The 26846-nt window shown below is 42.5% G+C and overlaps 1 protein-coding gene across 4 annotated transcripts in view; it reads left to right on the top strand.

Moving 5' to 3' along the window:
• MYO1B (myosin IB) overlaps positions 1 to 26846 on the top strand; it is a 189631-nt gene that overhangs the window by 11233 nt on the left and 151552 nt on the right. For 3 of the 4 annotated variants that reach the window (XM_060016389.1, XM_060016393.1, XM_060016392.1), the window contains exon 2: positions 20637 to 20780. In XM_060016389.1, coding sequence (XP_059872372.1) covers positions 20646 to 20780 — 135 coding nt within the window. In that variant the 5' untranslated portion in view covers positions 20637 to 20645. Of the gene's footprint in view, positions 1 to 6126; positions 6226 to 20636; positions 20781 to 26846 lie in introns of those variants that run through there. The other variant, XM_060016391.1, reaches the window with a different exon arrangement.

Raw genomic sequence — 26846 nt, 5'->3', positions numbered from 1 at the left:
ATCTAGTAGAGGGGATTTAAATTAAGGGATACCTTCCTATACCTTATTCCATAGTTTGTAGTGTTCTTCATCTCCAACCACAAATGCCTAATTTGAACATAAATATTTATGCACATTCTTTCTCTGCTGTAAGGAAGTCTAGTTTAGTTGGGGTAAAATCTGGATTTAGGAATCACAATTCAAAAGGATTCATCAGCAGAGTACTTTAAATTAGAAGCAGCATGTATACCACTATTGAGTAAGGCAGCAGTTGTAAAAGGTCTGTATTATCACAAGCCCACTAGGTACAGACGTGATCTTGCATCTTGTCTGTTTCACTTCATATACCCCAATACATGGAGGAAGAGAAATCTGTTGGGTTTAGCTGACACGTGCGTGCCACAGGTGTTGAGAAATAATGGTAAAACTGTCAGCCCAACCTTAATACTTGCTGTTTGTTGCAATTGAAAAAAGAAACAGAAAAGTATAGGTAAACTGCTACAGGAGACATGTGCCGTTATACATCCTTTGGGGTGACCTGTTTTGTATCTCATGGACTCTGGGATGGAAGAGTTGACAAGTTCTCTCCTTGGATGGGAAAGTGCCCCTTCCTTACCTGGCAGCCAGCGAGCCTGTCAGACCCTGGGTGCAGCGGGGGCTTCACCTTCTGTGATTCCGCTTCCAGCTTTGCACTTGCCCTCTTGGCAGCAGCTCGCGTGTGGTGATCTTTTCTTACGAGAACAGTTAATGACCATGGCAGATGCTGGGAGCCCACTTCTGCAGTTTTGCAGCTGTTTATGTGTCCAGTTGGACTTCTTGAAAGAATTAATTTTTAGGATCTCACACTGAGGGCTACAAGTATAATAGGATTTAGGGGGGAACGTTATTTTGTGGGAGTTAGTTTTGGATGTTGTAACAGATGTAACATGAAGGTAGCGTGGCAGCTGAAGGGGATCCTGTAGTAAGATTCCCATTTATCCTGAAACCAGGCAACTCAGAAAGTCCAAGATTACTAACACTCCCTTTTGGATATTTTGTACTAAAAAATCATCTTAAGAAGAAACATTACAGGAAGTTTGGAAAGTGGAACTAAAAAAGACTCTTCTTGAGTTAACTAACTCTTAAAATGTCAACTATGGTCATTTCTGAGTATTCCTTTCCAAGTTTTCTATGTGTATATTTTGGAATGATTGTAATCATAGAGTTCATGTATTTTCTGTGCTGCTGTGAGTTTCGAGATACATTTTATAGTTGTGTTATTCCACTGAGTACCGTAATTTCCTGAAACACCTCTTTTTTATTGGGCATTTGGGTTGCTTCCACCACTTTGCTGCTGTAAATAATAATACCGTGATGAACGTATTTGTGCATATAACCTTTTCTCTATTTTGGGTTATTTTCTGACAGTAGCTGTTGAGAATGAGCTGACTGGGTCAATGATTGTGGTGACTGTTGTGATGTACCCCTCTTTAAGCAGTGGGCTGGATGTAGTGACTGGATTGGAGGGGGCAGGGGAAGTGGTGGTCTGGGATGACTCCCAAGTTTCTGGTCTGTGTGATGTTGGGTATGGTCGTCACAGACAGGCTGAAGGGGGTGGGTTCCATTTGGGATGTGGGGCCTCCAGGCAGAGAGGGAGGTTCAGCAGACGCTGGGGCTCAGGGACAAGCCAGGGCCTGAGGTCTGGATGGAGGGACTACCAGCATCTTGGTGTGGTCGAAGCTGTGGATGTTGTGAGGATCACTTGGAGGGCGGAGGGAGAAGCAGGGAAGGTGGGTGATAGAAGTCTGGGAGACATTATTTTGTGACAAGTGGAGGAAGGAGAAGCCACTAAGGAGAATAAGGAGTGGTGGGGTGGGAAGTGAAGAGCCAGGGAGACGTGGCCAGAGGGAAGCCAGGGCAGGAGAGAGTTTTTATTGTTTTGTTTCTTATTTGCTATCTATATATCTTCTTTGGTGAAGTGTCTGTTTAGGTCTTCTGCCTACTTTTTTTTTTTTTTTAAACATCTTTATCGGAGTATAATTGCTTTACAGTAGGAGAGAGTTTTAAGGAAGGAGTTCGCGGGCAGCAAACAGGTGGTGACGTTCTACTTGAAGATGTTTCAGTGGCACATGCCGAGTGAGCTGTGGGTGCCTAGGAAGGGTGGCAACTGTCAAAAGGTAGGCTGTGTCAAAAGCTTAGCGGTAGAGGAAGAGAGAAGTAGCCAGTCTTACCAGGGCTTATAGGACAGTATATTAGTCTGCGTGGGCTGCCGTGACAAAATGCCACAACTGGGTATCGTAAGCAACAGAAATACATTTTCTCATCATTCTGGACGCTGGAAGTCCAAGATCAAGGTGTCAGCAGGTTTGGTTTCTTTGAGGCCTCTCTCCTTGGCTTGCAGATGGCCACCTTCTCACCGGGCCTCGTATGCACATCCCTCAGTCTGTGTTGGCTGTGTCCCTGTCTTCTCTTTTTATAAGGACACCAGTCATGTTGAATTAGGGCTCACCCTTATGGCCTCATTTTAACTTAATCACCTCTTTAAAGGCCCTGTCTCCAAGTACAGCCCCATTCTGAGGTACTGGGGGTTAGGACTTCAACATATGAATTTGGGGAGGGGGTGACACAGTTCAGCTCCTAACAGATGGATTCTAGGCCTGATGACACACTTCTCCTTTCTCCTTCCTCCGTTCCTCCCCCCGAACACACACACACACACTGTTGACCCTCTGCTGCTTCTCATCGTACTTGGCTTTGGTGACCCATGCTCTGGTCTCATCTCCCCCTGGTCCCTTGGTGTCCAGGTTCCGTAGGGTTTGGGCCTTGGCTTTCCTCTCCTGCTAGAATCAAGTTGATTTATTTGTCTTCATCTCCTTCTCAACTATAACTCAGTTTCAGGTAGCAAAGTATTAATTCTCTCAGGTATAAAAAGTTGTGTCAGGTTAACCCTGTACTAAATTTTATTTGATGATAAGACTAAACCATTTTGTAATCTTGTCCTCGTGGCTGCTTATTTCACAGTTTAAAAGAAAAACACAACAAAACAGTGGGAACATTGATTTAGGTCAAGGTTCAGTCAAAATTTATATTTGAGTTTATCTCATATTTTACAAATTAATATTGTTGTTGTTGTTTTATCCCCTTGAGTTTGGTCTTGGATTCCTTTTTTCCCAAGAGCCTATCTTGGTTAAAATAAGACTGAGTGGGTAGCTATCCCAGTAGTGCCTGGGGGCAGAATTATTTGGGTAGGTATGGTATTACTGCCTTTTTTTCCTTCAGATGTGGCTTTTTATTTTTTGGAATTAAAACTGTATAGAAGTTATGATTATCCTATTTGATGCTGAGGAGGGAGGCTTTACATGAATGGTGTTGATGAGGGAGTTGGGGTTAAATTGTGGGTATATGTTATTTAAACTGTGGTTGGTTGCACTGGGGTTTCTGGTGTACATGTGTTTACATGGTGTTTCTCTCCATAGTCTATTGAAATATATCAGTATGATTTCTACGTAAAAGTTCATATTTTTATTGAAAAGGCTGACTATCAGATTTCTAAAAGTGTATAAATTACGGATAGATTTACTGTTTGGCCACCTAAAATAGCACCCAGATTTTGCTGGGCAACCTGGAGAGGAACATTTATCTCTGTCAACAGTTTTAAAAGAAGTACATAATTTTAAAGTATGAAACTCAAATTTAGTTTTTAATAGTAACTTATGTGTTTATTCTTTCTATCTTTAAGAGGCAGGTTATTGGAATGAGATGTGACCTTGTACTCTTGACTCTGTGTCTGGTTGTGGGTTTGAAGTGTTATTTTTGTGCTTGCTTAAATGACTTAGGCACTTCTGACTATACATTTGGGACAGAATAAATATGGTAGTTGGATATGGTTTTGAGAAAGCAACCAGATTTTTAACCTGGTAATACGATAGTACTATTCATTCTTTAAATTGTCTAGAGGCTCATGGCTTTAGAAAACTCTGTGAGCTCTTAGGGACCTCCAGATTTGCTGGATTAGTAGGTGTTCTTTTCCTTTGTCAAATATATCAACTGATGTCCATGATACAGTAAATGCCCAGAGTCAGAGGGCTACCCTGTAGTGTGCTCTTGAGTTTTTGTTCCTACCAGTCTATGCTTATGTGGACTCAACTGTGTTTATTCCCAAGCCTGTTTATGCCAATTGTACTTATTATTATATTTAATATAGTGATTTAAAATATACGTGCAAAAAGAATTGTTTCTATGAATATTCATGTGAATGTTTGTTTGTAAACCACCTAATAAGTTTCTACAAATGATTTAGGAGTAACTGAAATAACTAAAGGATTTGGAGGATCATAAAATAAAAGTATTCCCACTAATATTGTTAGTCATTCAGGATAGTAGATTAATTTGTGGTTATGTAGAACCTGGGGATCTTAGTGACTCAAATGGTAATGCACACTCACGCTGGGTGGCCATTGTAGGTCAGGTCGGGGTCTGCCCCATGTTGCCCTGGCCCTCACTCCAGCGCATAGTCTGATGGAGCTGTGCCCTCTGGAACATTGCTGATCCCAGTGGCAGAGGGAAGGGCGGACGTGAAACCTTTATGGCCATACGCCTGAATTCAGCAGTTCAGGGATAGATGGTCTTCCCACAGAGGGATTATCGAACATTTGTCAGGAGTAGTGCAGTCCACCCTGCACTGCGTCCCAGGTGTCTTTACAGCCTCACTCTTCTTTAAAGAAATTAGACTTGGAGGATGAGGCCATGAGGATGTTTTTTACAAGAGACCACTGGGTACTACAGTCAGTGGACATACACTCAGAAGGCCTCAGAGCTACAGAAAAAGATTGGAAAATATATATTTTTATAGGATTTATTTAAAATAATAGGTTTAGGTATGTATCGTTTACTTATGACTTCCAACGTTAACTGACCTTTAAAAAAAAAACAACCAAACTGTCAATCATTAGGCATTTGGATGAGAGAGCCTCTACATGAGTCTTAAATCCTCCTCTCTCTCTTGCGCCCTCCATCAAATTAGTTTCCTACCTTTTATGATATATTTGTCTGTTAGTTCTCTTGCACTTATCCTCATTTCATTTCTATTAGTTCTACCCTCGTTCTTATTCCTGAACTTCTAGATCTGTGCCCCAACTGAATTCCCTACTGCTAGCTTGTACAGTGCATTTATGCAAGTAGGAAAAGGTGTCCTTTAGGGCAAATCCAGTCCCTCAGGAGCTTGACTTGATGTCAGTCCCCATATTCCCTCTTGGCTGGCCCATTTTTATGCAGTGCACAAACTGAACAACTGCACAGAGCACTCCTACTTCCTGCTTCTAGTCACTCTCCCAACTAATTCAGACTATTGCCTGATCAAATAAATCTCCTTAAAATTTTTGTTGTCCCTGTGCCAGCTCAAAAATTGATGACTCCCAATCATCTATAATGGCTGTCCTCAACTTTATTTTCCATCAGACCATCACCAGTGACTGTGGATCACACTTGTTGCCTTCCGGATGCACTGATGTCAGTAATGACAGAAGTGTAGACAGATGAGGCAGGCTGTGTGATGCTTCCCTCTCCTCTCCCACCCATTCCCACCCCCTCAGCCCGCACTCTCAGACTTGCCTCAGCTTACCTTTCCTTCCAGCTTCATGGCCCAGCAGGGCACGACACCAGCTGTCTTCTGCTGCCATTCTGTCTAGACACCATTTTCTGAATATGTCTTGTACCTCTTGCTTTCAAGTTCTTTTCCGCTTAATCACATCCTACTCATCCTCAAAAAGGACCCTCAAGGTCAAGTTTCACCTCTTCAGCCATCCTTCTCTAATCCTCCTAGACCATGATAATAGTTCACCTCTAAACATAAATGGTAGGCTCTATCTTCTTCTTTTTGTGGTGAATCATCTGCCCTAGGTGAGCACTTGTTTTATTAGTTATATTGCTCTTAAGAATTTTTTTCCCCAACTAGCTTGCTAATGACTGGGGAGCAGTTGATGTGTCTCTAATTCTTTCTTCTCCCAGCGCCTATGCATCCTAGGTGCATAGGTCAGAGCAGTAGGCTGTGCCTGGTTAATCATATAATTCAGTTCTGGATGGAAGCTGACGCTGCTTCTGCCTAGCCACAGGATATTGACCTACTTTTCCCTCCTTATCTGTTTGTAAAATATTTGTTGAACGCGGTGTGTTCTCCCGGTCACGATGAATGTTGTCTCTCCCTTTCATATGTACTAAATGCTAAAGTGCTAGTTAAATCAGTGGAAAAACAATGGAGAAGAAAATTTGGTATGTAGTTTTAATTTCTAAACCTTATAATTATGTCATTTAAAGAGAACGCTCTGTAGTTTTTATATCTATCTACCTACCTACCTATTGAGAGACATGATTAAGGGTAGAGTGTAAATTTTAAGTTTTTAGGCCTTTTGATTTGATGCTTTACAATATAACAATGTGGTATTTTGAAAATCTTTTTTTCATAAATTACTTGTAGAAGGAAATGAACTTTTCTTAATCAGCCATATACAGGGTAGTGCACTATTAAATGTTTATTTCTTACCAAAACTTCCGTTGGGAAAATTTATTGTATGGTTCTATACTTGGTCAGTCTGGTTAACAATTGAGTTTTGTATAGCTTTACAGGTTAAGTGCGTGCTCTATTCAAGGGAAAAAATATGTGTTTATATGTTGGGGGCATTTGTATATATGTATCCTTATGTAAATATATGAAATAATTGCTGCATCCTACAGAACTTTTGGAAATTAACAGAACTATTATTAAAATTTAGTTAACATTTATCAATTTAAATTTAGTAAACATAGATTTTGTTAAACATTTTAATTTGTGACTTAAAAAGGGTTATTTAGTTATGGCATGTCTCGTAAGTGGCTTTGCTGAATTGTGTATTTTTTTAGTTCTTCGTAGACACTTTAGAATGTGTTTAGAGATATGGAAAAATTATGGTGCTTTAAATTCCAAATGAGATAAACTAGAAAAAAATTAACCGAGAAAATACTTCCAAATTCGAATCTGATTGCTGATTTTAATCAACTTAGGTGAAGTAACCCACTGCAATTTCGCTATTTTTTCTAAAAATTCTTTTTCAGTGACAAAGTTGTTATGCCTTCTCAATTTACATTATCAGTGTCATTTTGGTAACATCTTAGCTATTTTTGTTTGATCGATTCTGAACTAATAAACATTCATGAAGCCCTAACGTAAATATATAAACATCTCTCTCTTTGATTACGTAGTGTATTAGACTTTATTTTAGTGGATAACTGCTTGAGGAAGCTTCTGAATTTTTATTATTCCAAAAATACTTTTTCTTAACCACAAGCACAGAGGCATTACTGAAGATGTACTGTTGAGTGACGCACATTTTTCTTTTACTGTATAGGTTTCTTTTTAAAAAATTTTAGTGGAGTATAGTTGATTTTATATGGGTTTTTAAATTTGTAATTTGAGATCCCTTTTTGCTTTCTTAACTAGATGCATTTGTTAAAAAAGCCAGTGCCATTTTGCAGCTAACCATGTAGTTGTAAACAGAGAGAGAACACATTCACGTGTACCTTGATGCCTTTGCTCATGGTGATGCTGTTGATCTTGTGCATTTCCTTCTGTGCTGTGTATGATTAGACCCTTAATACATTTTTTTTGCTGGTGAGGTCAGAATAAAGAGAGCTGCTTTCCTTTACCTCTGTGTAGATGTCACTGGGAAAGTTTCTTGTGGACTGGCATTTTTGGTTTTTAACATTCTTTGTAACCAGACCCAGGAGGCTTGCGCATCCCAAAATGAAGGAGGTCAGTCTTGCCAGAGTTGAGCTTTTTTTTGGTTGAATCAGTAATGATGGAAGCTGGGACAGGATCTTAGGAGATGATGTATTCGACCCCTTTGTGGGGAAACTGAGGCTCAGAGTTGGCAGTGTGCCTAGGATCACACTGCGCACTAGCTGCAGAACTGAGTCTGCAATATGGCACTTGTGGGTTTTTTTCTGGAGCCACTGTGGTGGTCATTCCAACCTCTGGTCTGTTGCAAAATGCAACAGCTGACATTTCCCGGAGAGATAACTTGCTTCCTTACCCCAAGGAGTGCACTAAATTCAATATATTTCCCTCCAATGTCACTGAAAAGAGCCTGAATGACTGAAAGGTACCTTTTTAAAGGAAGGTCGTTTTGCTCTGGTGTACCCCAGGCTATTTTATGTGAGAGTCTTTGTTCAGCCAGATGTCTTCAAAAATTGATTTATAGGGACCCCCAAACTGATGGCTACAAGAAAGCCTACTTGGGTGGCTCCTAGGTGCAATTCACCGTACTTTGAATTATAAGGGAACATCTTGAGTGCTTGGATGGTCTGATCAAGTATGAAGAGAGCAGAAAGAATCACTGTACAAGCGATGTAAGCAGGGGGAGGGGGCAAGGACAGGAGGACTTGGGTGAGCGTATTAGCATGTGGGACTCGACTGGGACCCTCTGATTAACAAGCCAATTCATTTGGAAGGAAACTTGATTTTCCCCAGGTGACTGTATTCTATTTAATGACCACTGGTGGTATTTGGGATCCGCACACCGGCCAGGAACCAATCAGAGCTGTCAGGTGTGCCAGTTACATGTGAAATGTTTTACGTTCACCTAGGGGTTCCAGGGTGTCAGGTTTGCCAAACTAAACACGTTTTTATTATTGGAATATTTTTTAATCCGCATGAGGGAACAAATTGAGAGGACTGTGGGTTATAATTAGCACATCCCAGTGCAGCTGAGTTTGTGTTTCTGGCTATAACAGTGGTTTAGAGTTTTTGGCTACTGTGTCCCACAGGAACTCATAGGCCTTTTCAGACGTTAGCTCATGAGTTCTCGTATACATCCAGTATAGGACAGCATGACCATAGGTTCCCCCTAAAGCCAGGACGGCTTGCCCTACATTCTTGACCTTCTAGGATTTTGGCTGGTGAGGGTACCATGCTTGGGGAGGGGGTGGAGAGGGAGGGCTGGGGGTGGCTTTCAGACCCAGTCTTGGGGGTGGGTGTCATTCTCTGAAGTCTCCCTGCCCTTCAGCAGTTGTTCCTGCCATGACTCTGCACAGCTTCCTCCAGGAAGTGACGGTGGGGACAGTGATGTTGGCTGCGTTCCTCCTCCGGGTACTGAACTCCATGGGGTGTCTATTTCAAATGAGGCAGTGCTTGAGGTTATTTGCATGGACACACCTGCCAGAAGACAGCAGGGAAGAGAGTAGGGGAGCTCTTTAGGATCAGGAGAAATGGGCATTGCGAAGGGAGGGAACTAACATCTGGTGAGAGCCTCTCGGGAGTCAGGCTTTGCTTTCTCGAAAGAGAAAGTGGGGCTTCCCTGGTGGCGCAGTGGTTGAGAGTCCGCCTGCCGATGCAGGGGACCCGGGTTCGTGCCCCGGTCTGGGAGGATCCCACATGCCGCGGAGCGGCTGGGCCTGTGAGCCATGGCCGCTGAGCCTGCGCGTCTGGAGCCTGTTGCTCCGCAACGGGAGAGGCCACAACAGTGAGAGGCCTGCGTACCGCAAAAAAAAAAAACAAAAAGAGAAAGTGGAGTGGATGTTGTCATCCCTGAATTTTTAGATCAGAAACTTGAATTCCATAGATGAATTCCCTTGGATTCGAGCTTGGGTCAGTGATTCAAAGCCTGTGCTGTTCCATGTTGGGGTGGATCAAAAGGGAATTCTCAGTCCTGGAAAATTCTTGCAGCTAAACTTGTAGAAAGTTACTCTTTCCCAAGTAAAGCTTCTCTTTAAAAACTGTGGAATATTCTGACCTTTGGTGACTTAGGAATTAGATTGAAGGGTGTGTGTAATATTAATATAGTAAGTGTGAAAGCCTACTGTCAGAACAGATAGGAGAGCTTCCTCACCCTGGCTCTTCCAGAAACCAGATGTGCAACATCTGCTGGGTCCATTTCTGTCTCTTAAAAGAAGGTTTTGCCTGGGATCCTAAGAAATTTTGCTCATACATCAGAAGAGATAGTTTGTAGTAATCCAAAACCTTCAGTGTTGTCATGGCAGCCAGTTATTTTTGACTCAAAAATCTTTCCAATTAGTCTAGATAATACATTTTTCATTTCCACTGTTAGAAAAAAACTTTTTTTTAACCTGTCACTTTATGAACTGTAAAGTTCTGTCTAGATGCTATCTTTCAAATCCTTAATAACTAGACTGTGCCCGGGGTTGAGGGGAGCCCAGCTCCTGGCTGATGGCTTTGGTTGATATGGCTAGCCTTTCTCTACCCAGATAGAAACGAACCTTGCCCCTGACACTGAGCGGTCCTGGCCCGTCTCTGCCTATTCAGAGGAACCCTCTGGGGTGTGAACTCTTAGGTACCCAGAATGTTGCATTAATTGCCTTTCCCATTCACAGAGCTTTTTAAGATTTGAGTCTGACTTTATGGCTTAGGGGCTTCCGTATGCTTTTAGCTGTTTATTTTCATTCCCAGTTCAAATCTGTTCCATTGTATCATTGCCTGATAATTTAATGTCCTTTGTGTTACCCATAGTTTGAACTTAAGACAATAGTTATTGTATGGAAACTGCCCAGTAGTTGGGCCTGTTTTTCCCTAAATCCAAGATTGTAACAAAAGCCCTCCTACTAGCAGTCTATTATATATTCTTAACAAAAAGCTTTAGAGAAAAGTGGGTAAAACCTCAGTATGTAGTGGTTTTAACAGTGGAACACAGGATTGGAAAATCAGATAACTACGTGAAGTAAATGCCGTGAATCGATATACCCTGTCTAAGCTTCTCTAAGGAAGTGTGTTGATAGGAGTGAGAATTGGCATCCCCTCTGCCTTTTCGCAAAAGCATGTCACGGCCCACTTTCTCAATCTCTGGGGAGCCCTGCAAAGCACCCCGAGTGGTTCTGTGTGGCCCACTAACCCCTTCTCCTTTGAGAACCACGCTGCTTGAGTAAATTGTCCTAAAGGATGCAATTTTCATTCCGCTTGCCCTTAGCTTCGTAAATACCGAGAAAGTGTCTCGCCGTTCGGTTTCTAACCCGAGTCTCTCATGATCTTTCCTGTTCTTGGGGAACCATGCAAGGCTGTCTGACGGGAAGGGGAGAGATGATGGAAACAGCCCTGGAAGGAAGAGCGCGCGGTGTCCCTCTCACACGCATCATCTACCTGCTCCGCACCCCAGTGCCCTGTGAGCCAGCCCCCTCGGCCAGGCAGCGGGGTCTTCGCACATGGGGAGCTCAGGCCTTCTCCAGGGGCCGGGGGAGACCAGCAGGCTAACAGCTGTGCTGGAGGAGTAGGGCTTGTTCAGAGCGTGCTGCCTATGGGGCAGCGCTGCTGACACTGGTTGAAGTCGGGGGATTTATTTAAGACAAGCAGCTCAGCTGAACCACTGTCAGGATCTAAAGCAGCTTTTCTGTCTGTCCCAGGTGGTCCTTCTTGTGAGGTTTGCCTTAGGGGGCAGGGGAACTTGGTTGGGGAGAGATGAGACGGAGGAGGAGGATGTCTGGAGTCCGGCTGTGGAGTCATGTCATCTCTGATAAGGAATTTTTTTTATTGAGGTAAAACATACATAATGTAACACTGACCGTTTTAACCTTTTTAAGTGTGCAGTTCAGTGGCATTAAGTACATTCGCATTATTGTGCAACCATGTACCTGTTAAACAGCAACTTCCCGTTCCCTCCTCCCTCAGCCCCTGGTAACCACCATGCTAGTTTCTGTCTTCATGAATTTGACTGCTCTAGGACCTCATATAAGTGGAGTCATACAGTACTTGTCCTTTTGTGACTGGCTTCAGTTAGCATCATGTCCTTAAGTTTCATCTGTGCTGTAGCATGCGTCAGAATTTGCTTCTTTTCTTAAGGCTGAATAATATTCTGTTGTATATATATGTCACATTTTGTTTTGTGAATAATGCTGCTTTGAATGTGGGCGTTTGAGTCTCTCCTTTCATACCCTACAGTAGAATTGCTGGGTCGTATGGCAGTTCTCCATTTCATCTTTTTGAGCATCTGCTAAGGCATTTGAATATTAGCTTAAAGACACTGGAGAGTTATTGAAGGATTTAAAGCAGGACTTACCTGATCAGACTGTGATTTAGAAAGGCGACTTCGGTGGTGTGGCCCATGGATGGGGGAAGGAGAGGGCTGGCAGAGGCTGTCGGGGAGACCACTTAGGAGATGTTGCCTTCAGCGTGAGAAATAATGAAGGCTGAGCTGGGGCAGTCACAGTGGGGAAGGGCGGGGAAGGGATGGAGTGGGAGTGATTAAGCTGATATAATCAAGGAGATAGGTTGGCTGTGAGGGAAGGAAGAGACAGGGAGAGGCCAAGGATGGGAAACTGAATCAGTTGTGGCTGTGGAATTCAGGGGGAGTGGAAGGGTTTTGTTTTGCTTTTGTTTTCTTGTATTTTGGTGTGTGATGATACAAGAGACAAATTTTGGATGTATTGTGTACATCTTTGTGCGCCGAGATGTTAGACACAGCCAAGTGGTAGAGATGATTGGTGGGCGGGCTGTTGATAATGTGGGTTGCTGATTTGGGGGAGGGGAAAAGCTAAAGCACAAGGGGGCAGATGGCCATGCAGTTTGGCTGAATTTAAAAGTGTTGGGGATATCATTGGTGCAGCTCCATGGTTTCATAGCTCCTGTGGATCTATTTCACATTCCTACCTGAGGCAGAAATATTGATATATATGAAAATTTGTAACACCAGAAACGATGGCCAATTCATTGGTTATAAAAATCAGGTTTTGGGACTTCGCTGGTGGCACAGTGGTTAAGAATCCACCTGCCAATCCAGGGGACACGGGTTCGATTCCTGGTACTGGAAGATCCCACGTGCCTGAGGAACAACTAAGCCCATGTGCCACAGCTACTGAGCCTGCGCTCTAGAGCCTGTGAGCCACAACTACTGAGCCCGTGTGCCACAACTACTGAAGCTCGCACGCCTAGCGCCTGTGCTCCGCAACAAGAGAAGCCACCGCAATGAGAAGCTCGCGCACCGCAACGAAGAGTAGCCTCCGCTCGCCGCGACTAGAGAAAGCCCGTGCGCAGCAACAAAGACCCAACACAGCCAAAAATAAATTAATTAATTAAAAAAAAAATCTGGTTTTGTAAGGATTCTGATGAATCCAAAAGGATTTAAACTAAAGCATGAGAGTGTTGGATTTGTCTTATATTCTTTTTGCTCATCTACATTTTCTGATTCTTTTTTCTGTAGTGAACATGTATTGCTCTTAAGCATTAAAAGGGTCATTTGAAGTTTCAGAAGTGGCCTATTCTCTTGTCTTAACCCTTTTACTGGACTGTGAGCTCCTGGGGGTGTATAAGAGGAGGAAGTACCATGATTTTTCACAGTGTGTCCCTAGCACTTAACACAATCCCAGGGACCAACAGGGCTCAATACTGTAAATGGTGGTTGAACTGAGTTGAATGGAAATTTAATCAAACTTTTCTCAGAGATGAGATTCCATGCTATTCTGAAAGATCTGGAAATTCCAGTGTTTCTCAGTCACTTAGGCCATTGCATTAGGTACGGAACCGGAACCGCATCCTATAGACTTGGTCCCTCTTTTACCTTTGTCTTGCCATCAGGATTTGCTGAGTCTTATTTTGTTCATGAAGTCTTGCCACATTGGCCTTGTTTTCTTACTTAAATGTGTTTCTCATGTTATTCTTCAAAGCATTAGCAATGTCTTTGGGAGCCAAATAGCTCAATTCTGTTTCCTGTCCTTTGTTGATAGTAATATGTTTTTAGAGGAATGGATCAAAGCGGCTTGAAGCCGCAGTCATTATTTTGCCTTCTGGTCTGCTTTGACAGAACCAAGCAACCAAGGATGGCAGCTGTGAGAATGTGCCCTTATTGAATGAATCAGTTGTCAACTGTAAATTTGCATACTTGTTCTCCTTTTGTGTTTCTGTGAATGCCTGCCATATGCCAGAGGCTGTGCACTGTGCCTTTGGGGAGAGAAAGATGAATAAGGGTGACTCTGGACACCAAGGAGCTGATTCTCCAGAAAAGGGTCTAGGATGCATACATGACCACCCTACAAGCAGGTTAATGAGGGGAACTCGAGTCAAATAAGAACAATTGTTACTATGCTAAGCAGACGCCCTGAAGGTGCTGCCTCTGATGTGTATTATTGATGACATTATAATAGACGTGTTTCAACTGTCCCCATTTACAATTACCAAAGCAGTAGATAATCTCCTTTCATTAAGTTTTCCTGCAAGTGGCTTTTATGGCTTTGCTTTAAAATTTCCTTCAAATTTATTTATTTAATTAATTTATTATTATTTTATTTATTTATTTATTTTTTTGGTGGCGCTGTGAGGCTTGTGGGATCTTAGTTCCCTGACCAGGGATTGAACCCAGACCCACGGCAGTGAAAGCGCCGAGTCCTAACCACTGCACCTCCAGGGAATTCTCATTATTTATTATTATTATTTTATTTTATTTTATGTTTTTTGTGGTACGTGGGCCTCTCACCGTTGCGGCCTCTCCCGTTGCGGAGCACAGGCTCCGGACGCGCAGGCTCAGCGGCCATGGCTCACGGGCGCAGCCGCTCCGCGGCATGTGGGATCCTCCCAGACCGGGGCACGAACCCGTGTCCCCTGCATCGGCAGGCGGACTCCCAACCACTGCGCCACCAGGGACGCCCTATTATTTTTTTAAATTGAAGTATAGTTGATTTACAATGTTGTGTTAGTTTCTGGTGTACAGCAAAGTGATTCAGTTTTTTATATATATATATTCTTTTTCATATTCTTTTCCATTACGGTTTATTACAGGATATTGAATATAATTTCCTGTGCTATACAGTAAGACCTTGTTGTTTATCTTTTTTATGTAATAGTTTGTAGCCCAAAGTTTCTTCAAATTTAAAATTGTGTTCATGACTTGATGTTAATCCCTGTTAACCATTGCACCCTGAGCTCTGATTTGTGAGTGTTCTTTCAAACTCTACAGTAAAACTCTTTCAACTTAAAAATACACATCGTTTCTCATCTGTGGCACTCTGAGACCTTCGAATAACATGGGAGACCACCAGATGCTATATTTCAACTTAAACTGCGTCTCTTCTTAGTCATTATTAAATTATCAATTACTTTGCAACAGCTTTTCAGTGTTGCTGCTTTGATATCAATAGTAGAATGGCCATGGCCTTCATAAGGATGTGCCATGAAGTTTGGCCATGTCTGTGTAGGGCTGTTGGCTTGGGGAATGCTGGTCTTGACGTTCCGAGCATAGATGACGTTAACATGGTAGGTGGCTGGTCATTTAAGGTTGGGACTGAATAGACTACTCATATTTAAATGTTAGGTTACAGATGGCATTTTAAGATGCTCTAAGATGTTTATGTTTCATTCTCTTTCAGATTTTGAGGAATTTTTGAAATGATGCTTTCAATACTTTAAATGGTATTTTTATACTGCAAAAGATGCCAGTAAGTGAACTGGTGTACACTGAAATATAGGTAGTAATTTTGGAAGTTTTTGAGATGAGAGTCGGTGGGGGAAGGAGTGGTTGTGATCATATATTTTGTTTTTCTTGGATGGACAAACAGATGGAAAGAGCTGGGGCAGCCATGGAGTCACCGGGTATCAGTTGGTGTGCTTGGTGGTTGGGCTAAATCAGCACTCTTAGGTAGAGGCCCCACTTCCAGGCTCCTCTGTGTTTCCTCGGAGGGCTCCGCCAGTGGTTGTATTTTGTAGATGGCTTTCACCAAGGTTGGAAGAAAAAGATTAGGTACCTGTAATATTGAAGATGTAACCGTGGTTTAAAATTATATGTTGGGCATAGTACTTAGTGTTCATGTCGATTAGGGATCTTGGTTGCTTGCAATGCAGGAACGATGTAGAGACTCACAGAATTGCAGAGGTTGGAGGACCAGGAAGGATACGGGCTTAGAAGCTAGGCAGGAACTTAAGAGAGACTGGAGGGCTGGGCGGCAGGATCCGTAGCAGAAACCATGGCACAGGAACCACCTGGTTTCATGATGCTGCTGTTGCTGCAGTGAATAATGAGTGTAACCACCAGCTGTCATCATGACCTGGGACTCCAAGTCACAGGAGGATGTCATTGGCTGTATATAAACCACGTTCCTTGGGGTAGAGAGAGAGCAGATCTGTCTCCTTTGAATTCTGTAATGGGAACTGGGTATTGCTTCTCACTAGATTACTTGTCGCAAGGTAACTGGGCCCCCTGAAAGGGAGATTGGGTGCAAATAGGAATAGGATTGTATACTGGATGGTGTCCCCTTTAAAATAAAAGACCAATGTTTACTATGCTCCCCCTTTGGCTGCCCAACATTCACATAAGCCTTTCTTTCCATACTTAGGCTTACGAAAATAAAATGCCCCAGCCAACATAATGCACCTCTTCCCTGTATGGCTGAAAACAGAGCCACCCCCTCCCCAGAGGTTCTCAAGAAAACCTCCTCTGTCCATTGTCTTCTGTGGCCCCATCTAAGTGGAGCACTGGGGATGATGACTTTGTCATGCTTTAGCAGTTGTTTTTTGTTTTACGAGTTGGAGGTCTTGGGGTCGATTGTCTTAAGAGTCAAGCCACTTGTAAGTCACTGTCAGCCGTACTTCTTTGCAGTGTAGATCCCTTATAAACGTTGTTGGCTTTCGAGGTTTATCTGCTTCCACGGACTAATAACTAAAACCAGATATACTACCAACCCCTCAGGTTTTGAACCTAGAACTTGGTCTGAGAACTTGTCTCTGGGCGATTGGACCTGGCCTTGTTGCTCTGCCGAGTGCCTTAGCTCTTGGTTAATGGAATCCACCTGGGAACAGTTAAGAAGCTTAAGAAGCAGTAGAGCAGGCGATACCTCCCCTGTACTGCATCTTCATGGTGGGAGTGCTATCCCTTTTTCAGGCTGTAGAGATGAAACAGTTGGTGCTTGGGATAGAGGACTTCTCCTCTATGTCCCCTGCCCCCAGGCAGAATGACTCAACTTAGTAGCGTCATATGTTCTCCTCTCTGGCTTTCAGACAGACCAGTTTCACAGCAAGCATGTCTTTTTCTTGTAGATCCTTAAGAAGTAGCCAACACATACTCTGGCATCTTTTTTTTTTTTCCCCTCGAATTCTTGAAAGTTGCAGGCACGGGTCCATGTCATAAGGCACAACAGGCCGTGGTTTAATCAGCTGTGTCTCTATTAAGTATCAAAGGTGATCTTGCCGGTCTAAGATAGTAAGTAGGTCCTCATGCCTCCACTCAGTGTCCTTGGCTCAGCCAGTCCGCGCTCTTCAGTGTGTTACTGACGCACTCCATTTCCTCATGCCAGCTTCTTTTATTGGGTAAGATGCTTTCTGTGGCAAATAACAGAAAATCCAACTCAAACAGTTTAAATAATAAAGAGAATTAATTGGCTTCTGTGACCGACAACTTGAGAGCTGTGGGATGGGCTTCAGGTGTAATTTGATCAAGAGGTTTGTGATGTTATCAGGTTATTTTCTTTCCCTGCCCTCCTCCTTGTATTGTTTTCCTCCTCAGACTAGGCCCCTCATGAAAGCAGACATGGTCACAGAAGTTCCAAGTATCACATCTGTAAATCATGCCACCCAGAGGTAGATGGAACGAACCTTTGTCCTCATATTCCAAGCCAAAGCCTCAGGCTCAGTTCTATGACCAGCCCTGAATCAATTACAGTGTCTGGGAGGTGGAAATGTGTTGATCGCCTCAGTGTAGATCGCACGCTACATTCCCGGAGCATGGGATAAAATTGGCTTGCCTGGAACAATGTGGTTTCCCCTGTGGGTCTTGGGAAGGGTGCAGGTGGACATCTGTGTGTCAAACAAAAAGTATCCTTAGTGCTCTATGTACGTTCCCATATGAATTCTTCTGATAGTTTATGGAAACCTTGAGTTAGCAAGTGATTCTGAGATTTGTTCCTGTAGTCAGCGTTGCTCTTTCAGAGAAAAAACAAATCAGTTTCTTTTGGCTGAACAAAATATTCCGACTAATTTCGTTGAGATGTCGAAGTGAACCAACCAGGCCTGGAGATGGTAGTCATGGTAAGGGAAATCAGTCCATGTGTGCGAAGATAGGAAGTATCTCTGTGTCATTTTCTCAGTGTCCCAGTTTCACCAGGAGAATGAAAATGAGGGGGAGGATGTCACTGTTTGCTCCCCCCTAAGTGCCTAGATGCTAAAAAAGTAAAACGATAGGAAACAAAACTGTGCTGGCATGACTACGTGGATGTTGCTATTACCTTTTCAGTTGGTTTACTTTATTGCTGTATTTTGATTTGCAAAAGTTGTATTTTCAGAGTTTTGCACTTTTACCCACTGCCTGTAACTCAGCATTTGTTTTGCTCTCTTCCGCCCTTCAGATTATGAAGCTGGGATAGAAGTGTAAAAATTAGAACCCATACTCTTGCTTGAAACTTGTATTTGAAGAAATGGTGAAGCAGGTTTAATTACAGAGAAAGACTGGCTGCTTAATTACTGTTACCTGCAGCGAAGCTGCTGTCTTTCTGCAGCTGTTTCCATAAATAGACTTTATTATATACAGGAATCTACCCCAGGGCAAAGAGTTCCCATTCTGCCTCTTTGCTTAATTTAAATTGCTGGTGTGCGGTGGTTATTTTTGAAACTCTTCTCAGGTTGACTTCCCCCTTAATCCCTAAGCCTTCTTCCCTCATCTGCCAAATTGTATGTAATGCATCGCAGCTAGAGTGCTTTTGGCATTTCTCGAATCTGAGAACTTGAAATTTGATTTAAATGTTAATTTATTGTGACAAAGGTTGGGTACTCATGTTCCTATTCCTGTACAAGTCTTTCCACGGACTTGGCATGGGCCCAGCTGTCTCCCTGGCTTCTGCTGCATCTCTAGAGAGTGGCAAGTACCCCTCCCTCCACCTGGTTTATTTTGAAAGATCTGGCCTAGTTCAAAGTGCGTGAAACCGTTCTTGGTACGACTATTGTTGGGTTTTAGCGATACCTGGGGCTATTTATTCCAGGTGTACTTGGTATGAAATTTAAAAAGACATTAACAAAAAGTTAACCCTGTTTTTCTTTTGAATATTAAATACTTCTTTATTGGTTGCTTTCGTTTATGAGAGAATCTTGCTGCTGCTTCTTGGTTTCTTTCTTTGGCTTTTCAGTGCACACTTGAAAAAAAATTCTTTTTTTAATGGGTCAGAAATAAAGAATGTGTTTGGATTCATAGAAATCATTAATAATTAATAATAAAGAATTATGTAATTCCCGGTCTTTCCCAGTTCTCTTTAAAATAGCCCAACTAAATGTAGTTTCTTTTGCCTCTAAGAGGCCTACTAGATGTTCTAGACTAGAATAGAGTACATTTATTTAAATTGCTAAGCCTTAAGCAAGAAGACTGACCTTTATAAGATATAGGATGCTTGAGTGACTCCTTCATGGAAGGAATTAAATGTACTCCCCTCTCAGTATTAGGGGCATGAATCTATGTGAACATTTATTAGTATCCTGAAATATTATTTAGTGTTAGTATCCTGAAGTTAAACAAAATTGACCTCTGCACTGGAAGTACTTAGAGGGAATGGCCCAGATGAATTTAGTTCTACATCCTGATGATATTAGAGAAAGCAGCATAACACACACACACACACACACCTCGCCACACCACACACACTCTCCTAAATTCAGATAGTACTCTTGACAGTGATCAGATTTGAAGTCTTGGGCATTTAACCTTCTGCTCTTGGGTGGCACCGTGCACTTTAGAGTGGGAGTCCAGTGCTGCCTTTGCAGTGTGCCTGTGTTTTCCACTTGGTAGGCTTTCACGTTGAGCTAAAAGGAAACTAGTATTTCTGGTCTGTTCGTTGCATGTTAATTCGGTTTTGCTGTTCTAGCGGTGTGTCTGTTGGAATGAGCGTTGAGAATATTGAGGTCACTCTTGGCAGGTTATATCATATAGGCAACCTTTGATTTTCAGGTGGGGTGTATCATTTTCTTTATAAGTCAGCGTTGACTCCTGGAATGAAATTTCTCCCCATAGATGTAGTGTTATAAGTGGTGATTTAAGTTCTTTTAGCACAAAATGTAACACACTCCTAATTAACCATAAGCAGGATTTCTTAATCTCCTTGAGCTTCCTTATCTTAAAATGGGGATAATGATAACAACCTACCTCATAGAGTTGTGAGGATTAAATTAATTAATGCATGGAAAGTTCTTGATACAGCATCTGATGTGTGACAAAAGTACTCAGTAAATGTTAGCATCATTTTTTAAACATTTCCTGGGAAATGGCATTCTGCATTTCATCATGGAATACTGGGGGATGCCGTCTTCGGGCAGCAGGTTCCTGTGGGTTCAAGTCTGACATTGGTAGGCAAGGGCTAGTGGAAAGGGGTGGGTTGGGTTCTCTTGCTAGAGTTTTGCAACTTCTGGTTGGGGAGAGGAGATGGTCTACAGAAGAAAACGGTGACCCTGGCTTCCTAGTGGCTCTTTCTGTAGATGGACTTTGCTTGGGTTGATGACTGGAAGGGAGGTTTGTTTGTGGCAGCAGGTTGGCAAGTGGGGCTTCTAGCAGCTTGGCAGTGACTGCAGCTCCCGCAGAGGCTTCTGACGTAGGTTTTGGGGGCAGGGGCGGGGGCGGGTTACGACATTGATGAGGCAGGTGAGGGCCATTTAGAACTAGCAGTGTTTCATTTCTCCATTGGTGCTAAGAACCCATCTGAAATTATCTTGCTCATTTATATTGTCCCCCTTTCCCTCTTTCTTACAGCAAGAGACTATGGCCAAAATGGAGGTGAAAACGTCACTTCTGGACAATATGATTGGAGTTGGAGATATGGTTCTTTTAGAACCTCTCAATGAGGAGACCGTCATCAACAACCTCAAGAAACGGTTTGACCACAATGAGATATATGTGAGTGTGCACTGGAGGTCATCTGGGGGGTTTAGACTTCGCATTTTGTGGCACAGACCTGGCTTTTCTTCCTTAGACTCTTCTCTCTTTTTTCTGTTTGTTTACTGGAGTCCAGAGGTATTTGTTTATACCCTCAGGAAGAGTTTTGGGTTTGCTCATTTGGCACGTGAGTGATATCGCATTAGAGTCGAGTGAGTCTGCTTTCCACACGGTGTTTGTAGAGGGCTGACTGTGCAGAGTGTTGCCCTGGATGTCGGGGGTGTTCTAAAACAAGTGGAAGACTTAGTTCTGCCCTCGGAGGAACATGTATTCAGGAGGAAGTTTGAAATCCACAGGCGGCTTCTTGGATACCTTCGTAAGATTAGCAGCCTGACCTTTGAGAAGCTGCTCATTAAGATGCAAGGCAGTGAACCGTCAAAAAAGACATAAACCTTCTTAACATTTGTAGTTAGTAGAGACAGGAGCAAATTACCAGATACGAATATGTGTTTGGTCCCTGGAGATTTGGGAATAGTCATGTCCTGCTATACAAAAGTATCATGTCAGACACAAAAATGAAAACATATAAATATATACAGTAATAGAAATTTTATGTTGTAAAAATTCTTTATAAAGGATTTCATAGTGTTACTCTATTAAGTTTGTTAAATATATTTAAAACATGAGTCAAAAATGCTTTTATATATAGCTTTTCAGGAATTTGCATAAAGCACAGAAATTTGCATCTGTTCAGGTAGAGACATGTTAACTAAACCAAGGAGATGAAGATTCCCTGTACCAGCAGCTGAGAAGGAAGTGGATAGATGGGGTGGAAGTAGTTTTAATAGCTTCTGACTCGCTTCTGAGTTCTTTTCTCCCCATGTTGTAGTCTATCTGTGTCTAGATATGAATGGGATTATTGGGACCATGCTTCATGTTTTTCTGTCTATCAGTGTGGGGACAGGAGGAGGAAACATAAGTAAATAAAATGAGAGAACGTAACTGATTATAACTTTGTAGAACTAACATATTTTTAAAAATTATATGCGAAGCTGTATTTTATGTTGCCTATAGCTTTCCTTTCCAGATAGGCGATCATGTTTCAAGGATAATTTTGGATAATTAATTCTTTTTTTTAAAATTTATTTTATTTTTGGCTGCACTGGGTCTTTGTTGCTGCGTGCGGGCTTTTCTCTAGTTGAGGTGAGCGGGGCCTATTCTTCATTGCGGTGCATGGGCTTCTCATTGCGATGGCTTCTCTTGTTGCAGAGCACGGGCTCTAGATGCGCGGGCTCAGTAGTTGTGGCCCGCGGGCTCTAGAGTGCAGGCTCAGTAGCTGTGGCGCACGGGCTTAGTTCCGTGGCATGTGGGATCTTCCCAGCCCAGGGCTCGAACCCGTGTCCCCTGCATTGGCAGGCGGATTCTTAACCACTGCTCCACCAGGGAAGCCCGTATAATTAATTTCTTGATGAAACAGGAGTCACCATCTGGGAACTGAACTTTCAGTCTTTCTTGATTTGATTGTTGGAGGTAGGGGGAGGTTGACAGTAACCTGAGATATATGGATACTGCTTTGGAATATTAATTTGGTAACTGGCTGCCAAACTAACTAAGAGGTGTAGTTATGTAAACTGCTGATTCAGATGGAAGAGGTATAAAACGCCATTGCTGTAGAGCAGGTGAGAGGTGTTGTTTGGTTTGGCAGTGAGGCCCCGTGTCACCTTTCCTCAAAGTGTAGCTGTTCAGTTTTCAGGTGGGAAAACATCATGGTTCTGCAGCTTTAATTGAAAATGTGGTCTGATAGCAAATAAAAGACAGACTTTAAACATTGGTCTTTGAGATGGAGATAGGAGGCATCAGATATATCCTAACCGACGTTGGCTGATCATTTTTCTTTCTGGCTCTAAGAGGCACAGTTCACTTTCAGCTGAATTGAGAATAGGATGGAGAGTAGAACATTACATGCATTCAAATACCTGATTTGTTGTGCCCACTAAAAATAAAAGAATCTCCTTTTTAACAAAATGTCAAGTGTTAACATTCATGAGTCTTTAGCAGACGAACTCTCTGGGTTTCAGCCTTACATGATTTTATTTTCTGACTGTTTTAGGAAGGTTCTTTCTGGTATGAGACAAAAGCAGAAAATTGCTTTTTGCTTCCAGATATTCATATAATTAATGTTTTCCATGATACTTTGGGACTATTATTTCCATGAGATGTGTGCCTTCATTTTGTAACTTTAAACACACGTCATATTGGAGAATTGGGCATTCTCTATTTTAAGCAAAAAAGAAAAAAAAAAAACAGCTTATAGGGTAATGTGTGTAGTATGATCTTATTTTTTTTAATGGGGGTTTATGGATGTGTACATATGTTTGTATATTTGTATGAACATAGAGAAAGCCATGCTAACTTTAGTACCATGCTAACTTTAGCATGGGTGGATTTAGGCATGCTAACTTTAGTGGGGTGGGTTGGGATATGGGGACGGGGAAGAGTTATTACTCTTTTAGACCTCAGTATTATAGGGCTTGTTAAGTTAAGTATGTATTGGTTTTGTAATTTTTTTTTTTTTTTTGCGGTACGCGGGCCTCTCACTCTTGTGGCCTCTCCCGTTGTGGAGCACAGGCTCCGGATGCGCAGGCTCAGCGGCCATGGCTCACGGGCCCAGCCGCTCCACGGCATGTGGGATCTTCCTGGACCGGGGCATGAACCCGTTCCCCTGCATCGGCAGGTGGACTCTCAACCGCTGCGCCACCAGGGAAGCCCTGGTTTTGTAATTTTTAAAAAATACTGTACGATAAATTTGATTACCCCACCTTACGCTGTGTAACCCCACATGATGTATATACTACCCTTGGGAGATCTGTTTCTGGCCCTTATTCTGATAAGCGTCCTGCTTTGCTTTTCTTCTTGGGTTGCTGAAAATTGTTCAGCTGATGCCAAAGGCCAAGTTAATGACATACAATATTTTACTATCTTGTATTTCACTTTGCTTTTTAATTCTTTCCCAGGAAGAGAAGGTACAGTTTTAAAATTTTTTTTTATTATTTAGTCTCTGTTGTAGTCTCATAGCTTTACTTTATCCTATAAAATTGTGTGATGGTCTCGAGTGATCCATCATGCAAACATACTGAACAGTCATTTGTATGTTCAGAAGCCGTGGTTGATGAGGGGGCCTGTGAACAGAGGGACGCTTGGCTCAGGCTTTAGAACTCTGGCTGTACCCAGAGCTTTTGCAGCCTCTTGTGTGAGCCAGCTGTAGGTCAGGGGACCCTATTCTTCCAACCTGCCCCCCACACCCCCGCTTTCACCACCATATCTAGAGGTAAGAAATATTCCCTGCCTTCACAGAGTTCTCACAAGATAAGAGTTATCAACTCTCTAGAGTATTTATAACCCCTAGTGATCCTCTGGATCTCCAGCCAGCTGAATCTGGAAGCGGAATCCCTGGTGATCCTGTCATACTAAACCGGAAGCTCTGGGTAGGCCAATGAGTCACACGTACTCCTCAAACTACTGACTGTGGCCAGGTGACCAGAATGAGCTGAATGGCTTCAGAAAATGATGTCTGCTCCTAGGATTGGCGGAGGGTCAGTTTTTTCCAAAGTAGATGGGTTGTGTGTAAGTAGGTTGAATACTCTACTAAATGTCTCTATCAGCGTGTTAGGGAGAGGGAAGGGCAGTGGATGCTGATGAGGCCCTCTGCTGTAACCCCGTCACAGGCTTGATAGGGAATTCTATAGTGAAGTGGTTTTATTGGTGTTGCTACCATGCTGAAGGATATGTTCCATGAGAAGCATTTATGATTGGAATTCTAAGCTTCAGGTCACCCAAAGGCATGCCTCTCAAGACTTTTCTCCTGGAGAACACCTTATGGTAGAGAAGAGTAGGGACTTCCCTGGCGGTCCAGTGGTTAAGACACCACGCTTCCATTGCAGGGGGCACAGTTTCAATCCTTGGTCAAGGAGCTAAGATCCCGTATGCCGCATGGTGTGGCCAAAAAAAAAAAAAAAAAAAAAGGAGAAGAGTAAAAAGGGCCCTGGGGTGGGTAGTTGAAGTCTGTCCACTTTAGGGAAATACTGTTGAAATCTTTGCTTCCAAAGTCATTCAAAGTTTTATTCTATTCTGTAATGCATGTCATATGGTTTTGTTTTAATCTACTCTACTCTTTGCAACCCTTATTTGAATAAGAAGTATTTTTGGTGCTGACAAGTAGTTGTAGTTTGTTTTCTATCTGAATTGTCAGGTTGGGGATCATCTAGATATAAGAGGTCTGAATTAGTCCAATTTTAGGATCTTATGTTAGACTACTTGTAGTTGTAAGAGGACTGCTTTGAAAGTCTAGTAAAAATTGTCTTGATTTTTAGAAGTTGGTACTAGAATTAGGATCCCCATAAAAATAGGATCCAGTACTTCTACGAAAGATAGTAAAGTGCATGCTTCAGGATTATGTCTTCTTTGCTTTGAGTTGGCTTCACACACTTGTTTAAAAAGCCCAGAGTTGGTTCAACACCCTGTCTGTAGCCGGGCAGAGTCTCTAAATCTGAGACAGTTCCAGATGTTGACGTGGTCCTTGTGGGAAGGCTGTTCCATTGGAGATGGAGGTGGATCAGGTAAGAACAGATAGAGGGAATGTTGGCCCAGTGGGGTAACACACAGGGTCAGAGACTGTTTGCTTTGATTCCTCACTCTTGGCCGAGTGCAGCGCAGGCTGGGCCCAGCTGCAGGACGTGCTCCAGCAGTCTCTGTGGGGTCAGTGGTGGGAAATGCTGGTTGTGACATTCCTAAGCGCCGCTCTTCTGTATTCTTTCTGTCCTTTGTCAGAGCTTCTTCTGGCCTCCCCACCCCCGTCCACAGCCAGATGGGATGGTGGCAGGATTTCATGTGAACTTGGTATGCAGGAGACGCAGCCAGACGTGATTCTGTTTTTAGGGTGACTGGGCAGGACTGTGGTTCCGTTCAGGAACAGGAAAGCTGCAATTTAAGCAAGAACAAGGCCCAGGGCAAATTTGGAAACTAAAGAACCAAGGTGTCCATTCTCTGACAGGAAGTATTTTTGGTACTAACAAGTAGATTTAGTTTGTTTTCTATCTGAATTGTCAGGTGGGGATCATCCAGATATAGAGGTCTGAATTAGTCCAATTTTAGAATCTTAAGTTAAACTACTTGTAGATGTAAGAGTGACTGCTTTGAAAGTCTAGTAAAAATTGTCTTAATTTTTAGAAGTTGGTAGTAGAATTAGGATCTCCGTAAGGATGGGATCCAATACTCTTATGAAAAATATTCAAATGTAAGTACAATATATTTGGTTTAAAATATTGGAAAGTAAATGAAAATAATACTAGTTAACATTTATTTGACTAATAATAGAAAAGGAAGGTGCTTATATTGATAGCTTCGGATAAAAGGTAGAGAGTAGACCAAGGGTCCCTGCTTTGTTTCTCTTATCTGCCTTAACTCAGGGACAGGCAGGAAAGAGTTCCTTGGTCGGGGCTGGAGGTGGTCTTCGGGCTGTCTGTCTTTTCCTACTTAGAATTTTATATGAAACGCTCAGAGGACAACTAGTATTGCTAGGAATAGCCCTTCTGAGCTGAAGATTCAGTAAGTTTTGTGAGCCGTTAGAGGTTCTTTTAGAATAAACACTTAGTTATGTTGTGGAAACACAGGAAAAAATAATTTGGATACTGTTAGAAACAACCAATGAGATTATAAGTAAAATACGTAAATTTTTTATGCGTCCAAGTCAGCCACAAAATTATATTTAAGGGTGCTGGCTGAGCACAATAAATGAGGTAAACATAAAAAAAAATACTAGTTAACATTTATATGTTTATGTGAAGTGTCAGAACCACTTTTCATTTGTATACATGAAAATTCCTACCTTTTGGGGATAACATTTTTCCTGAGAATTTAGTATAAATGGTGTATTAGTTTTCTCTTGCCGCAGAATAGATTGCCCCAAACTTAGTGACTTAAAATAACATACATGTATTATCTGACTCTTTCTGTGGGACAGGCATTCGGGCATGGCTTAGCTGGGTCCTCTGTTTGGGGTCTCACCAGGCTGTCATCGAGGTGTCAGCC

This window comes from Delphinus delphis, chromosome 7 (genome assembly GCF_949987515.2).
Source record: "Delphinus delphis chromosome 7, mDelDel1.2, whole genome shotgun sequence".
NCBI lineage: Eukaryota > Metazoa > Chordata > Mammalia > Artiodactyla > Delphinidae > Delphinus > Delphinus delphis.
This window is presented reverse-complemented; position numbering and strand designations above follow the sequence as displayed.